At 34.4% G+C, this 17124-nt stretch overlaps 1 protein-coding gene across 6 annotated transcripts in view; it reads left to right on the top strand.

Annotated features, from left to right (window-relative positions):
• CBLB (Cbl proto-oncogene B) overlaps positions 1-17124 on the top strand; it is a 212646-nt gene that overhangs the window by 92602 nt on the left and 102920 nt on the right. For all 6 annotated transcript variants that reach the window (XM_028503384.2, XM_036018039.1, XM_036018038.1 and 3 more), the window contains exons 4-5: positions 411-557; positions 15229-15385. In XM_028503384.2, the coding sequence (XP_028359185.1) occupies positions 411-557; positions 15229-15385 (304 nt within the window). The remainder of the gene's footprint in view (positions 1-410; positions 558-15228; positions 15386-17124) is intronic.

Genomic DNA, 17124 nt, shown 5'->3' with positions numbered 1-17124 from the left:
TCTTTCTGCTCTCCCCTTCTAATCTAAGTCTCAGATCTGTCAAACAATTTCTTATCTTCCTGGATTCTCCTCTAATGACAAATCCTTCCTTATGTGTTGAAATAGCTACTCTATATTTTGTATTTAGCATTTATATTTGATTATTTTTTAACTGTCTTATCCCTCCCATTAAATTCATGTAATTAATCTTGTTCCTGTTTACATTAAATTGGATTAATAATAAGTGAAAGGCTTGTTAGGAATTTAAATATACAACTTTTTATGAACATTATTTTTAGGGTCATAATGAGGCATTCATAATGAATCACCAATACCTAGGCTAATACTGTACATAATTTTATTTTTATAATCTATGGTACCTTTAAAACATATTTATTTATTTTTCTTCTCTTTACTCCCTGTGTCCACAGGCGAAATCTCACAAAACTGTCCCTTATCTTCAGTCACATGCTGGCAGAAATCAAAGCAATCTTTCCCAACGGGCAATTTCAGGGAGATAACTTTCGTATTACGAAAGCAGATGCTGCTGAATTCTGGAGGAAGTTTTTTGGAGACAAGTAAGTAAAAAATCATTTTATAGTTTGGATCCATGTTTGCAGAATTACCTAGTCCTGTTTCCACTTCCATATGGTAGATTTTACTTAGGAGTTTGGAAATTTACTTGAGTATTTTTGATAAGTGCTTTGATTGCTAATTTTTTCTGGTTAGCCACCAAAAGTATACCTTCATAACTGAATAGTTTTATGTGATTACAGAGTAAATATCAGTTATACAGCATTTATTTATTTAATGATTATTCATTGAGTTAATTCATTCTAAGAAGCAGGATTATGTAAGATAGAGTTTCTATTACATGAGATGCTTATAACTTTTTATAATGTGGTAAGCATATAAGATGTGTACAAAATAAGAGTCAAAAAGAGATAGATACTTTAAAGGTGGCATAAAGAAGTTCCTCAGAGGGGAACAGTTGCTTCATGATTTCAGGTATCAGGGACTGCTTTCTGAAGGAGGTGGTGCATAAGGTTGGTTAAGGTCTGCAAGTAGAGTGGGAGGAGGCCTTAGAATCCCAATTCAGACTTTGTTTGTATCATTACACAGCAAGCACTGTGTAAGCAAGATACAGAAATGAGGATAATATTAACACAAAGTTGCAGTATATCACAAAATAGCTGGGTAAAGATTTTTTTAGGCACTCTCTACCCAGACTCTTGGCATTCAGCTTGCTAAATAATAGGTGAATATTTGAAGCCAGCATAATTTAAAACTTATAAAACTTTAAAAATTTGGTGGGAATCCCTCAGTAAGATGATTAAGAACTGAGCATCAGGAGGCTCATAGTTTCTTCAGTAACATTTTAAGGGTCTCTTTGATGAGGGTGCACATCAGAATGTCCTTAAATGTAGGCAGCACTCCAGCTGAGTGTTGAGGAGGAAGAGAGATTGCTTACACATGGATTATGGTTCCCATCCTGTAGTTTAAAGTCTGTCTGTCTGTCTCGCTCTTTAAATACATATATATAAAATGTTGGTACACACTTTTGGTGGTCTTAGTCCTCAGATGCTGGTGAATTGACTGTAACTTTTTTTTCTTTCTTTAGGAAGTATTATGTTTATTTAGAGTTACCACCATGATTAGGATATGCTTACATACATTACACACATAATGTTTTGGGTTTGAAAATGTTAAAGTCTTTTTCCCACTTAAATACAAGTATTTCTGCATTACTTCTAGGCACTAAAGGAGGAAATGCCATTATTGCCACTAATAAGGACATTCTGTATTCCAGAAATCTAGCTATTTACAATGCTCTGGTATCCAATCAGAAATGAGAAATTTAAATTAAAAAGGTTCATCCTCATCTGAATTAGAATAACAGCCAAAAGTGTATTAATTAAAATTTTGTGAATAATAAAAAGGGGAAAGTCATTGCTGAGTTCTGGGAGAAAAAGCTGAGGATTTCTTGAAGTTACAGTTCATACATTAACATTGTGAATCTGATGCAAACAGTTGGTAACCTTTAAAATAAACTTTATCATGAAATTTTAAGAAAATCTATAGGACAAATTGTTTGTGGTATTTCTTTTTGAAAACTGAAAATTTCAGTGAGTCATGAGATTGTTTGCTTTTCAAAAGGTCAATAAAAAATGGAGAGATTGCTCACACTTTTTTCAAGAGAGGAGTTTGTTTTGCTAGCACCTTAAGCCACAGAGAATTATGCACTTGAGACATTTTTACTTCCCTTTATTTATAGTCATAGACATCAAGGAGCTGAAATTTCTGTTCAACTGCTACATGAGTGAAATCACTACTAAATCAAACAGGATTCTTGAAATACCTATGACTCTCTCTGCCTCCCAAAGCCTCGTACTTATGTCTGCTGTCTTCACTTACTTAAAAAAGCTACTTAATTTTTCTTTAACATTTTTACTTTTGGGATGAGAGCCAAATTTAAAGCTCCTTCTGGAACTCAGACATATTTCTGTAGTCATCAAAATTAATGATTCTTTTAAGAGATCATTGGAGCAACCATCTTTATATTCTCTCTGAATTTTCAGCTTATTGTTCCACAGTATTTCATTGAACAAGTGAACAAATGTATGAATGATAAGAGTCTTTCAAAAGGTTGAACTCTTTTATTTTCTTTATGCTCTAATACTAGTTTGTATTTTCACATAACTTAGTTTTTATATGGGAGCATTCCTGTCATTTACCTAGCTACCCATTGAGGTCATGTGAGAGGTTTTTTTGTTTGTTTGTTTTTTAAAGATTATATTTATTTATTTTTAGACAAAGGGGAAGGGAGGGAGAAACAGAGGGAGAGAAACATCAATGTGTGGTTGCCTTTTGCACACCCCCTACTGGGGACCTGGCCTGCAAGATATGTGCTCTGACTGGGAATCGAACCAGTGACCCTTTGGTTTGAGTGCCACACTAGCACTCAATCCCCTTAGCCACACCAACCAGGGAGAGTGCTTTTATTTTACCTAACCAATGCCTTTGAACATAAAGCAGTATTTTTTGCTATGAACAGGACCATTGAGAGGTTAGTTTTAAAATCAGCCAAACGGATTAAAACTTTTATACAGCAGCTTTTAGCTTAAGAAGTATTGTGGCTTTTTTTTCTTCCCCAAAAGGAACTCTCAGTAAAAACAAAATATTAAGATTGAATTAAAATTGGCAAAAAGCTATTTTTTAAAGGACATTGTAAAAAATTTAAAGGCAACTTTAGGATTCAGACCTTATAAACACAAGCAGAAGGCATAAAGTCTCTAGGTGTCATATGCCTAATTGCTTAATTTTTCTGCTTCTCAGCCCCTTGTGAAGTCACGGCAGGACCACAGCTCTGAGCAGGGCCCGAGCTCAGCTGTGCAGGGAGGGCCTGCTTGGAGTCCCGAGGGGATGAGTAACATATCTGTGTCAGGCTCAGCTGGTTGGGAAGTTCTGTGTTTGTTAGATTTTTATGCAAATTCACTGTTTTAATAGTTGAGTCCTGCTTTTGCTTTCTTAGTCTGTTGACTAGGAGATAGGAAAAATATGTAAGAAAAGAGAAGTGACATTATTGAATAAATGTCTAAGTAAATTCTGAAAATGAAACCAATACCAAACTGAATATTGGCACCATGGGTTATTAATTTGTAATCTAGAGACTGTAAGCATGAGGCTCAAAAAAACGTGTTACTTGCTGTTAAAGACACATTAATGTATCAGACTGTGGTTGATAGTCATTTTTCTAAGCAGGTCAGGTAGCAGTTACTGGACTCCTTGTGCTTAAGTACTTCTTGACATTGAGATTTAGATATGCATTTCCAACCAAGTAATAATTCAGTGAGAACCTTGGATTCTAACTCCTGAACCCTCTTAGGTGTCCTCTTTTACTCATCTTTGCTTCAAGTTCTTCAGTTTCAGATTCATATTCTTTCTTGAGTTTCTGATCTGTCTGCCTACCTTCAGTAACAACCTACTCAGTTGTTTTCCTTAGTGAGACCAGTGAACTCTCTAAAAAATAGAACTAAGCCTTCTAATTTTTTTTCTGAGGTGCTTCTATGAATCTTTATTGATTGTGGGTTGAAGTCTAAAGTCCCATCAACATGATAGGCTTTAGCAACTATTTTTTCCAGCTTCATCTTTTTGTACTCAGCTCATCCTCAAAGAAACAAAATGCTGTACTTATGTCCTGAGGTACTCCCCCTAACCCCCTCACCGGAATCCTCTGTGTGGGAAGCCCATTTTCCATTCCCCTACCTGGTGTTACCACTTTGGAAGCTTTCTTGACTACCCTAAGCTAAGACGGACACCCCTGCTCTCATCTGTCATACTAGATTGCAGGGAACTGCTGACAGGTTCACATTTCCCAACAGACTAGGAGGGTTCCTTGAAGGCAGGGACCATGCCTTCCTGATTTTTATTTCTCAGAGCCAGGAACACTTCCTGGTATGAGTAGGCACTAATACATGGGAGCAGACTATATGAATAACTGAATGGGTTGAGTTCTGCTCAAAATTTTCAATGAGTTTATTATCTACAAATTTATTAATTTATTTTATTATCATTTGCTATTGTTCTGTTCCCTGGAATGTCTCTTTTGCTCTTCTTTCTTTTTTATTATTCCACAATTTTGATATCCTTCTACAAATCTAGTTCAGAAATTCCCCTTTCTTGCTTGTTCTCAGTAACGTACACCCTTCTACACATTAAACTTTATTTACTCCATGCTTTGAGTTCTTGTTGTGTTTCAAACACATTTAATATCATTGAATGTTTGTTTACTACATAGATCTTTTCACTTGACTATGAAGCTCCTTTTTGATTTTTTATCCAAAAATTAGTGAAACATATATTTATTAGAGTTATATATTGAACTCTGTGGTCATTGCTTTCATACAAGCTAATCCCATTTTCAACATAATGTTTAATCATTCCTTAAATGGTCATTAAATGGTCATTTTGTGGTCATTTATACACAGCAGTAATTGTTGGTTGAGTTCATGGCATATTCTGGCATTTAAGATCTGTCTTCCTTTACTTATTCCTGTTCTCCAGTGAAGTGGATTATTTGTCTCTTTCCTGTCTATGTCTTTGCTCATCTCACTCCTTCCACTGAAGGTTTTTACAGTGTCTAGCATCAGAGTTATTACTAATCTTTAAAAATTATTTTTATTTATTTTTATTTTTCAGTCACTATTACTCATCTCTCAGTGTTCATCTCACTATAGATTCTCTACCTATTGTTATTACTAAATCTCTTCTTAAACTTCTCTAAGCTCTTGCTTAGCCCCTGACATTACTTATTTTCATTGTTTCATTAAGATTATTTGTCTAGTAACCTTATTTCCCATTAGACTACATGCACCATGAAATCAGGCTTATTTATTCATCTTTGCATTTCCTGAAGTAGCTCAACACAATGTCTCATATTTTGACTTTGGGGAAGTGTTATTCATTTTATTCAAATGAGGTGAGGTGTGGAGGAGTATGTGTGAGCATGTGCACGTGTGAGTTAGAGAGAAACAGACCTTGTTTGCTTGATTGACTGGGCGGCAGCACGCCTGGAGGCCATCTGTGTTTGGGTTCTGACTGCAACGTTTACCAGCGTTGTGACTTTGGGCAAGCCACTTGGTTTCTCCATGCATCTGTTTATTCACCTATAAAATGTGGGTTGATAATAACAATAATAGCTACTATCTAGTGTTACTGTGAAGGTTAAAAGAGCAAAAGTCTACCTACAATGCACATAGAACAGTGTCTGGCACAAATTAGTACTTTATGTTGTGGAATAACAAACCAATTTAAACCTTTAGTCTTGCTCAAAGTGATTGTATTTATTCATATTAATTCTACAAATAATGTATTTAATATTCAACTTTGTGTAAGGGAGATTCTATAGTCCCTAGAAGTCTAAAAGCAAAAGCTAAAATAAAAGTTTTCTAAAATTGTATGTAGCCCTATATAAAAGTAGGGGAGAACCTAAGAAACTGTCCTGCTTACCCTGGAAAAAAAATCATCTACTTAAAGCTCAGTTCATTACCTCTACCTTTGATTTCCTGGGGAAGTGGTATGGACCTCCTTTGGTTTCCTGTATTTTCCTTTCACTTTTAATAAGAGGCAAAGGACAATGGTTACTTTACCTTTCCAGGGAGTGAGGTACTTGTTTTTCTAGCATATTAACTACATCAGTTTTCCCTCTACTTAAAGAAGAGACAAATTAGTCATACTTTAATTAAAGGAAGGGTTGCACAACTGAAATTAAAGATTTTTACAAGGAAACTGTGCTTCAGGATTTCTGGAGAGAAAGAAAAACACTAAAATAGAACTTGAGGAATGCATTTCAATATTTCTATTTAGTTAAATATTATTGCCTGTTTTTTTAATCAAATTTTCTTTATATTAATAAGAAAAATAAAGTTATGTTATTATAACAAGATCCTAGATATAAAAAGCAAATAAGATGCCAAATACAATTTTCTGTCTTTTAAGCAGTATGTATATAATTTGATAGACAGTATATTAAAAATGATAAATGCTTAAAATCACTTTTGTCCCTTTAGAAAAGTGCCTAAAGAATGTCACTGATAGTAATGCACTTATTCACTAGAGTGGTCAGAGGACCACTCAGGTTCCATGCAGGAGCTGGTAGTGTGTATGGGCAACATATATGTTCATACAGAGTCTAGCAGTCTGTGCAGGGCGAATGTAGTCATTGGGACTGAATTGTTATGGTGTCTGCTATGTATTTTTTCATTAATAGACTTTCTATTATTCCTTATTCTCAATGTTGACTATCAGCAGGAAATGACAATAACTGTTTTCACACTGTAGCTTTGTTTTGCTGTGTTATGCTGCAATCTTTTGTAGTTTCTCTCAATAAAAGGAATTTTAGGAGATCTACTTATGCACAATAGTACGTATGCACTTTATTCTGTGAAGGTTTTGAAAGTGTTATGAGAAGTTGTATATTTCTTTGCCTCAAATTATATACCTATCAGACTTTGCCCATTACTTTTTACCTTTAATTGCTCTATGTAGAGAGATTTATGAGGATTTATTGTTATTATTGACATTTTTATTTGTTGGTAAAATAGTCTGGGCTCTTAATGCTAAAGGGAAGATCATTTTAAAACCTTACTTAAACCCTTCTGTGGCAGGATTTGCTAATTTTAGGGTATATAATTTCCTAAATTTGTTTAATCTGACTTCAGCAGATCAAAGGCATCTTGCTGTCATCCATAAGATACTGTATCTCATGTGTATTGTGAACCTACCAAGTATCACAGAACTTTCAGAGAAAATATTCTGAAAACAGTTATATATTAGAAAGAAAATAACAATATCTATTGTTTTAAGAATAAAATCTTTCTGTTGTTATGCTCATGGCTATTAAGCAGGAAACTTAAAAAATGAAATTTTGACATTTTTATGGATTGTGCTTGCAGTTTCTCTTCCCATCCCTTTCCACCAATAGACTGTATATTTCAAAGCTGGGAAATAAATGGAATTACATGCAAAGTAATTTCATGGCTACAGTAAATTTGCTGTTTATTACATTCAAAGTTAGGTTGTGAGACTAGAAGTTAGAAAGTATCAAACCTATCACATGAGGTTATTGAGAAAATCAGTAATAATGTTAAAGAAGCAGTTTCCTTGTTTTTGCAATCGTCTGAAAATGTTTGACAGCAATACAGGCAAAATGCTATGAACTGTTTTACAAAGAAAAAAATCTATCACAAATACCCAGCATCTGTGTCTTTCTGTTTGAGTTAGGCATTTTCACTCATGAGGAAGAATAGTTAGACCTGATTATGTGTATCCTTGCTGACCATGGCTATCATCCTGTCCATGGTGAGTTAGTTTTAAGGACTATCTGACCAGAGGGGTTTGATATCCTCTTTATGTGGGTTACTGGAAAACAACTGTTTTTCTCTTAGTGATGGAAGAATAAGAGCAGTAATAGCCTGTTAAAAATCTGTTTTCATGTCCTTTAACAAAGAGTCACTACAAAAAAAGCCTGGATTTAAGGAAATACTAAATGTAAAATATCAACAGACTTAGGAATCACAGAACTAATATTTTTGTTTGTACAATAAAAGCAAAAAACAAATATCTTATGAATTTTCTATTTTCTTCTGAACAAAGGTAGCCTTCACTTTAAGGGTACTGACACTGAACCATGTCTTTGTTGATCAACATGAATTTTCTGACAACACTCAGATGAGAAATTAAAAATAGAAATGGGCTTATAGAGATAGAACGTGTTTTCATTTTGTTTAAAGTCATGATGACATTTTATGTCCCTGAGCTTGAATGGATTTTAGGCAGCGACCATCACCACCACAGCAACAAAACTAGCAACTAAAAACACAGGCTGATTGCCTTATTTGTTATGATAGGTACTTTGTCCTTTCTTACATTTCCTTTCTCTCTTTTTAATCTTAGATATTTTTAAGTTTATTATAATACAGAAAAGTACACAAATCATAAATGTAGGGTGAGGAGTTTTCACAAAGTAAACACATTAATATAAATGCACCCATATAAGGTAATAATGTACTACCTGCAGTTCAGAATCCACCTTCCCCCAGACCTTCAGTTCTTCCTATGTAGTCACTATCTGCCCACGGTCTCCTACCTTCTGTCATCATAGAATTGTGGCATTAAATTATGTAATTATACTCTTTCAAAAATATCTGGCTTCTTTCACTCTCCATTATGTTTTTGGAATTCACCTATGTTCTTGCACAGTGCAGTGCTGTGTTCATTCTCCTTGCTTCACTGAATGGCTATTCCATTTTACCTATTCGTGACGGACATTGGGTTCATCCTCCATCAGATTATTGTCAGTAGTGCTGCTATGGCTATTTATTTTTGAACATTAAAAATATGTATCTATTTCTGTTGGATGTATATCTAGGAGTATAATTGCTTTCTCCTAGTGTATACGTAGTTTTTGCTTTTGTAGCTTTTTTGTAGCTTTTTTAATTTTATTTTAGACCACCAGAGTTTTCCAAAGTAATTTACCAATCTAATCACATGTGCCTAAACATTTATGTTATTCCATAGCCTCACCAACACTTCATGATATCATTCATCCCTCTCTCCCCCTCCACCCTCCTCCCATAAGCCATCTGGTGGGATAGAGTGGAATCTTACTGTGATTTAATTTACACTTCCCTGATGACCAGGGAAGCTGAGCACACCTTTGTATGTTTGTTGAACATTTTGATTTTGTGCTTTTGTGTGTATATAGAAATTATTTGTCCAGTGTTTGAGTAATCATTATTAGATGTTTTTATATATTGTAGATAGGAGTCTTTTGTTGATCTTACGCATGTAAATAGCTTCTCTCTGTATGGAGCTTTCTCTTTCACTTTGTTCATCATCTCTTTTTGTGAATATAGGTTTTTAATTTATCTTTTCCTTTATTTTTTTTTTTAGCATTTTGGATCCTGTTTAAACTGTTTGCCTGCTCCAAAGTAATGCAAATGTGCTCCATGTTTCTTCTAAAAAACTTTGTTTTATCAAAGTTTCTTTCTTAATTTTCTATCAAACTTTCTTTCATAATTAGGTCCAAGATTCATCTAAATTGATTTTTCTGTGGTATTATATAAGGGTCAAGTTTCATTTTCTTTCACACATGTATCCATTTCACCCACAAACATCCATGGGAAATAGTGTCCGTTACTCACTGCTGTTTACCTGTGATCGATGTTGTACATCCAGTGTCCAGACACGGTTCCATTTGTTTCTAAATTTTCTGGTTTTGTCTGTCTATATTTCTGTCCTTGTGCCAGTACCATTACTGTTTTTATTTATTTTATTTTTACTATGTTATGGAATTCATTGGTTAATCAAATTACAGGTTTCAGGTGTACAATTCTGTAATACATCATCTGTATATTGTATTGTGCATTCACCACTCAAGACAAGTCTACTTCCATCAGCATTTATTCTCTGTTTACCCTTTTCTATCTTCCCCTCGCCCCCATCCTCCCCTCTGGGTGCCATCATACCATTGTCTGTCTGTGAGGTTTTTTTGTTTGTTTTGCTTTTTTGCTTAATCCCTTCACCTTTTTTGCCCAGCCATGCCTGTTCTCTATCCACAATTAAGCTTGTCAGTGTTGTTTTTATTTATGATTAGCTTGATTGTTCTTGGCTTTTGACATTTTCCTATAAAGTTTAAAAATCAGCTTTTCAATTTCAAATAGAAAAATATCTTCTAGAATTGTTATTGGGATATTAAATCTAGGAATCATTTTGGTGAGAATTTACATCTTTTTGAATCTGCTAATTTGTTATATGAGTAAAAATAAAACCTTTAGCCTGTTTTGAACTTGGGGTTTCATGAAAATGTTTTGCCTTTTTGGGGGGGTCATTCTCCTAACATTTTTTTGTCTTTCTTTTCTTATACTTTGTCCTAAAACTGAAGAATTTGCCCTGGACAGTGTGGCTCAATTGGTTGAAGCATCATCCTGTACCTGAAAGGTTGCAGGTTCAATCCCTGGTCAGGGCACGTACAGGGGGCATCCAACTGATGTTTCTCTTTCACATTGATGTTTTTCTGTCTCTCCCTTCTTCTCTAAAAGCAATGAAAAAATGTCCTCAGTGAGGATTAAAACAAACAAACAAACAAAAAATAAAACTGCAGGACTTTCAAATAAGAGTTAAATTATTTTATGTATTGTATCTCGGGCTGTGTATGTGTCTGTGTTGTGGCTTTCATGATCTGTTATTAGCTTTATTCCTATTTATTTGAAATTTTTAGATGCTATTGTAAAAGCAAGTTTTTTTAAAAAATATTTTCTTTCCATTTGCCTTTTTAAAAAAGATTTTATTTATTTTTAGAGAGGGAAGGGGGAGAGAGAGAGGGAGGGAGGGAGGGAGGGAGAGAGAGAGAGAGAGACAGACAGACAGACATCAATGTGCGAATGTGCAGTTGCTGGGGGCTGTGGCCTACAACCCAGGCATGTGCCCTGACTGGGAATTGAACCTGCGATGCTTTGGTTCACAGCCCATGCTCAATCCACTGAGCTATACCAGCCAGGGCAAAAAAGCAAGTCTTTTAAGCCTTATTTTCTAATTATGTTTTATTTATGTGTAGAAATACAACTGATATTTATATATTGTTCTTGTATTCAGCAAGCGTATTGAAGTATCTTATTACTTCTTAAAGTTTAATCTGAAAATTCTTTTGCATTTCCTATACAAAAAACCATATCATAGGTAAATATTCTTCTTTTTTAGCTGTTCTGCCTGTGGTTCCATAATATATTTTAAAATGGTTTTAGTATATTTTTTGTTCCTGTAAGCTATCAGAGCCTATTATAAATATAGAAAAACATAAAATAATCACTTATAATCCTACCCTTGTGCAGTTATCAATTAAAATCTGTGTTGATCTCTATAGACATTCTAGATAGTTTGTAGCATTGGATCATAAAGAACATACAATTTTTTAAATGCTGCTCCCTTTAATAATAGGCTGTAGACATACTTTTCTTAGGGGAAATTCCTAGAAATTGGCTTTCTGGGTCAAACTTGCCGCCAAATTGCCGTCTGGACATGCTGTGTAAATTCTTATTCACTCACACCAGAACTATACTAAGGTTACTGTTTCCAAACACCCTGGCCTGCATTGAGATTCACACCTTATATATATGATTTTTTTAATGCACATTAAAAATAAAACCTATAGCTTTTTTTGAACTTGTGGTTTCATGAAAATGTTTTGCCTTTTTGGGGGTATCAGTCTTTTGGGGTTTTTGTCTTCCATTCCTTATACTTTTGTCTTAAAACTGCAGCATTTTCAAATGAGAAGATCTAATACCCTGCTCCGCTTTTACGGAGGAGGTAAGCCTGAAAGGTTGAGCGATTTCTCAGTTGCCGGCCTCCTAACACCTTTGCAGTTTTGTTTCTGTGTATTGGTTTGACCCTATTTTCTCTGAAATGACGCTTTATTTTCAAAACTTTATAATTGTTTTGTTTTTGTGATAGATCAGAACCCATTATCTAATAACAGAGTTATAAATATGGCCTTATATTTATCAAGTTCATGTCTCTCCTGACATTCTATGAACCCACTACCCCTTTTCTTCAGTCATTGAGGGTCTCTGTGTAGCAGGTGAATGGTAGCACACATTTCTAGGCTCTTTCTCTGTGAAAGACTCTCATGACTTTCCTACATACAGTGTAATTTGAAAACACAAATTTTCATCGCATGCCTCATTTGTCTTGGGCAAAGATGAATAAAATATAATTGTTGATTTCATGGATCTCCATCCCATGGGGTACTGATGGCATATACATGTTTTTCTGTGATAACCTTAGTTCATGGCATGCCATCATTTATTTAGAAGTCTTTCCACTTGTAAGTAGTAAAAGGACAGATTAAAGTATTTCCGGATTGGTGATCTCTTAAATCTTAGATGGCCCTTTTATGTTCTTTGTTCTCTTTCTTTCTCTTCCTCTTTCCTTTTCCCAGACCTTACCCAGCACACTGATGTTTCTATATATTTTTGTAAGACAGTTTGCCAACATTTTCTCTCACTTTCTTCATCTCTAGAGAGAGGGGTAGTAGAAACCAACATTCTGTCTTGCTACAGTTTAGTTTAAAGATGTGAAAGTCCTTTCACATCTTCCTTTCTCCTTCCCCGGAACTCACCTCAGGACTGAATGTGGTAGAAACTTGAAATCCTCTTTGGTAACTCTAGATTCATAGTGTAACCATTTGAAAACAATTTTTTAAAAGCTACCGTTATAGTCTCTCTGTTTTTCACTCATGTGTCCCCTTCCCCACTGTCCCCTTCACCTTCTCCCCATGGTGGTGTTTAGCTCAGCAAATCAAAGGAAGGAAGGGTATCTGTTGTACAAACTTTTGTGTTATAGTAAGTTAGCCAACACTGCCATTCTTAATTCCTTTTACTACTCTTCATTAAGGTTCCAGCAAATGTTTGTTTGAATGTTAGGTTTATCACAAGTGAACTAGGAGAAAGTCTCATGTATACGAGTACTGCGGGAATATAGCTGGCCCCTTTGTAAATTGTTGTTCCTCAGTGCTATGTTAGACTGCAGTGTTAGAAATGTGTACATTTAAAAAAACAATTTGCTGTGAGAAATCATTGGATATTCAAAAGAATTGTGATCTGTGTCTACTTTAAATATGGGGATGAGGATCTTTTTTTATGGAAACAGATATTACAGATTTCTATTTGATCAGTTTTTACACTTTTTATACTTTACACACAAGACAACTTTTAAAGCATTTACACATAAAAGATAAAACATACCATTCTTAAATCAGTAGTTCTTTAATTTTTTTTTACTCTGACTATCATGGTTCATGTCCCTTTTTATGTGTTGAATATTGGGAACTTTAATTTGAGAAAGAAAAATGTGCTTTTTAATCGTCACTACTTCCATAGTGACTGTAATGAGGCTGGACAAAATGCATATTTACACTTCACTATCAATCAATAGTCTTCTATTATTATCAAAAGTTTTCTTTGTTCTTTAAAACAGCAACATTTTGGTTACCTTAATCAGAGCCTGATGTGTCTTACTTCTAAATGGCATCTGATGTGGTGTCTGTCTTCGGTTCTCTGTGGTTTCCTGTTTTTTTCATACATAGAGAAAAGCCTTTTGATGTATTCAGCCTCATATTTTTTCTTTTAATGGACTATTAGATCCAAACTTTCTTGTAACTGCAGCATAGTGTTGTAAGCCTGGTTCACCATTCATTTATTGATCTTGCCATAGAGCACTCCTTTGGAATTCCTCTAGCACTTCCTTAAATATTCTGCCTCTATATTCCTTGGCATTAGAATCTTATTTATACCCTGAAAATGTGTGCTCTCAAGGACAGAGATGCTATTTTGTATTTCCATAGTAAGATTTCTCCACAGAAACATGCCTTGCCTTAGTAATTAATAGGTACAATAGACCAGTGACTCCCAAATGTTGTTCCCAGACCGGCAGCATCAGCATCTCTTGGAAACTTGTTAGAACTGTAAATTCTCAGGCCCCACCAGTCATCCTGAATCAGAATACCTTGAGTTGAGAATCGGCAATTTTTGATTAACAATCCTTTCAGTGATTCTGGTGTGTGCTCAAGTTTGACGGCACAGCAGTGGATGCTTATTGAATGAATATAAAAGTTGTGCATTTGCATGACACTTCACTGGAGGATTGGGATAAGATGGGACCAGGTTAGTCTGTTCTGCTTGAGTCTTTTTTTCTGAAGAGATACTGGTGAAGAAAAGCCCAAGATTTAAATATATGCAATCTTATAAGAAGGTATGTATAAGAGTTATGCATAACTCTTGTACACATAGCTGTCACATTGTGAAAACTACAGCTTTAAAATGTTAAAAATATAAGTAATTTATTTCTTCCACCTATTTAGGAGTATCCATTTAACATTCCACAGGAGGAAACTTAACTGTGGAAGAAATAATCAGCGTTACTTGTTTTCATAGTGGGGAGGAGGTGGGTGAATGTTGGAAACTGATCAGGTAGGGGACAGGTTGGGAACCTTTTCCCTGATACCGTTCTGTGCTATTCTAAATTTTTGAACCATGTACATGCATTACCTAATAAAATTTTGATACATGATATCTAATACAAATTAACTAGTGTTTAAAAATAAAATTCCATGTGATAGATATTGTGTGGTTGGTAAAAATATATTAAGATTCCCCTTTGAGTTATATAAAAGGTTAGGTCACATGTGCGTTTCATCTCTGTGGAAAAAACATTGGGGTGGCAGCTGAAATGTCTTAATGACTTTCCACCTATGTAGGATGGTAGATGAATGGCACAATGGACAAAGGGTTCTATTATGTGAACCCATTGTCTTGTAATTATTTTAAGGCAATAAATAGAGGGGGGATTTAATTTGATTCTAAGTTAAATAATTTTGTATATACAAAGAGGTCAGACATACAGGACTTGGACCTAATACCTTCTTTCACATGTATTTTTAGAAATATCTTGATAGTCAAGTGCTGTTTGAGAGAAAAATCTATTTAGATTTTTGTCATATTCTTAGCAAATGGAAAATAATCCAGTTAGCAAAACCCATTACATGTGTTCTAGATTATGAACAATATTCTCAACTATTTGTCTTTCAGTACAAATGCAATTATGTTAATGTTATGATTGAATTTTGCTGTTTCAATGGAAGGTATGTCTTAAATGACACTTGATTCAATTACTCCTTTTTTTTTCCTTGCACAGAACTATCGTGCCATGGAAAGTATTTAGACAGTGCCTTCACGAGGTCCATCAGATTAGCTCTGGCCTGGAAGCAATGGCTCTAAAATCAACGATCGATTTAACTTGTAATGATTATATTTCAGTTTTTGAATTTGATATTTTTACCAGGCTATTTCAGGTAAGTTTCCATTCACTTAATCCTCCCCTTTCGTGTGTGTGTAGTGCACACTTCCATTTTTGTGTATGAGTTTCTATCGTTCACACGCATACACAGGCACAAACACACAAACATGTTGGAAATAGTCTCATTTTTGGTAGTGTATAATTTTAAAGCCAGTCACTAAGGTAAGTTTTTAGCCAGTGCTGTAAGTTTAGAGTTCTTTTCTGATTATCAGGTGCCGTGAGCCTACTGGTTGCTTATTAGTGTTGAAAAATTCATGCAAAGGAGCTTTGTTTTAAATTCCTTATTTAGTTTTTCACTTTACTTTCTTAAGTCTTTTTTTTTTTTTTTGCCCAATATTTGATATAGTGCAGCTTTTACATTTGGGCATTTGCTGGGGCTGTATCCCAGCTTCTCTCCTTTGCCACCACATTCATTAGGTGAGAAGGTAATCAGTCGGCTTGGAAATAGGTAGCACATTTATCCTGTTCTGTACAGATCACTCTAGGTGTACTGTTTTACCACTTGATTTGCTCTGCTCCTTCAGTCATGTATTATAAACATCTTTCCATGTCAAAAGTATTTTTCAATATACCTTTTAATTTTCAGTTGCTATGTAATATTCCATCAGTATATTAGGTTATTTAACAAATTTCTGTTTTGGAAAATTAAGACTTTTTTTTTCTGTTTTCTCCCTAATATATATGATTTTGAGGTTAACCTTCTGGTGTAATTTATTGTTTTTCTTTTTTTTTTAAGCCAGTCCTTTATAATTGTCTTTACACAGCTATTCAGAGAAGCAGCTTGTCATATGATGAAAGCTGAATGCTATCATTTTACTCTTTCGTGTGTCTTAATGGACTTACCCTAAACATAAAGACCTGAAATTTGATTCAAATAGTCACGTAATGAAAGTGTCCCTCCTAAAATCTTTATGATAAATTATATAGTAAGTAAGGAAGATAGAAATCAGGCTTGCTTATTTTCTGATGCATTTTTTTACTATTTTAGTCTATAGTAAGATTTATTCTGTTTAAAACATGCTTTCAACAAATGTTAAGAGTATAATACTGGTTTTCATCTTTGCCATGATGTAAGTACTTTACTTCTGTGGTTCGTGACTCTATACTGGCCTGTAAAGATTGGGTGACTGATTTATGTAAGAAAACAAGGTTGTGTGGGATTAACTTTTAATTTATGAAAGAACCTGTTAACAGAAGGCAAATTAACTCTTGTCAACAATACTCATAGAATATATTTTACTTTATTACAACTTTAAAGTCATAATTTTGCCTAAGCAAAGTAGGATAAGATATTAGATAAATGACTATAAAATGTGTCCTTTTGCTTATTTTCAATTTAGAGCAGTTTCATGATTTTTCCCTTGGTATGTATAGCTTCTCAGCTTATATAATTTTAAGATAAATTTTAGAAAAGGGTTGTATTAACTGATAATTGATCATTTTATAATGGAACTTCTCCTTTCTTTAAAGGTTTCTGATAATTTTCCAAACCCCTTATTTAACATGGTACAAAGATATTCTAAGCAGTAGGGGCTTTACTTCTGCCACTTGTGAAGGAAGAGAACAAGGGTTATTTTCATAAACCTAACTCTTCATTCTAGGGGTATTGTGGGTATTTTTGCGGGGGGGGGCTGGATGATTTTTAGTGTGGTTGTTAAATGCTAGAATACCTTAGTTATAAAAAGTATGAGGGCAACTTAATGTTGGTTAAACACTTACCCCAACTGATATTTA

The sequence above is a fragment of the Phyllostomus discolor genome, chromosome 2 (genome assembly GCF_004126475.2).
Source record: "Phyllostomus discolor isolate MPI-MPIP mPhyDis1 chromosome 2, mPhyDis1.pri.v3, whole genome shotgun sequence".
Lineage (NCBI taxonomy): Eukaryota > Metazoa > Chordata > Mammalia > Chiroptera > Phyllostomidae > Phyllostomus > Phyllostomus discolor.
The sequence above is the reverse complement of the archived record's forward strand: the minus strand, read 5'-3'. Positions and strand labels throughout refer to the sequence as shown.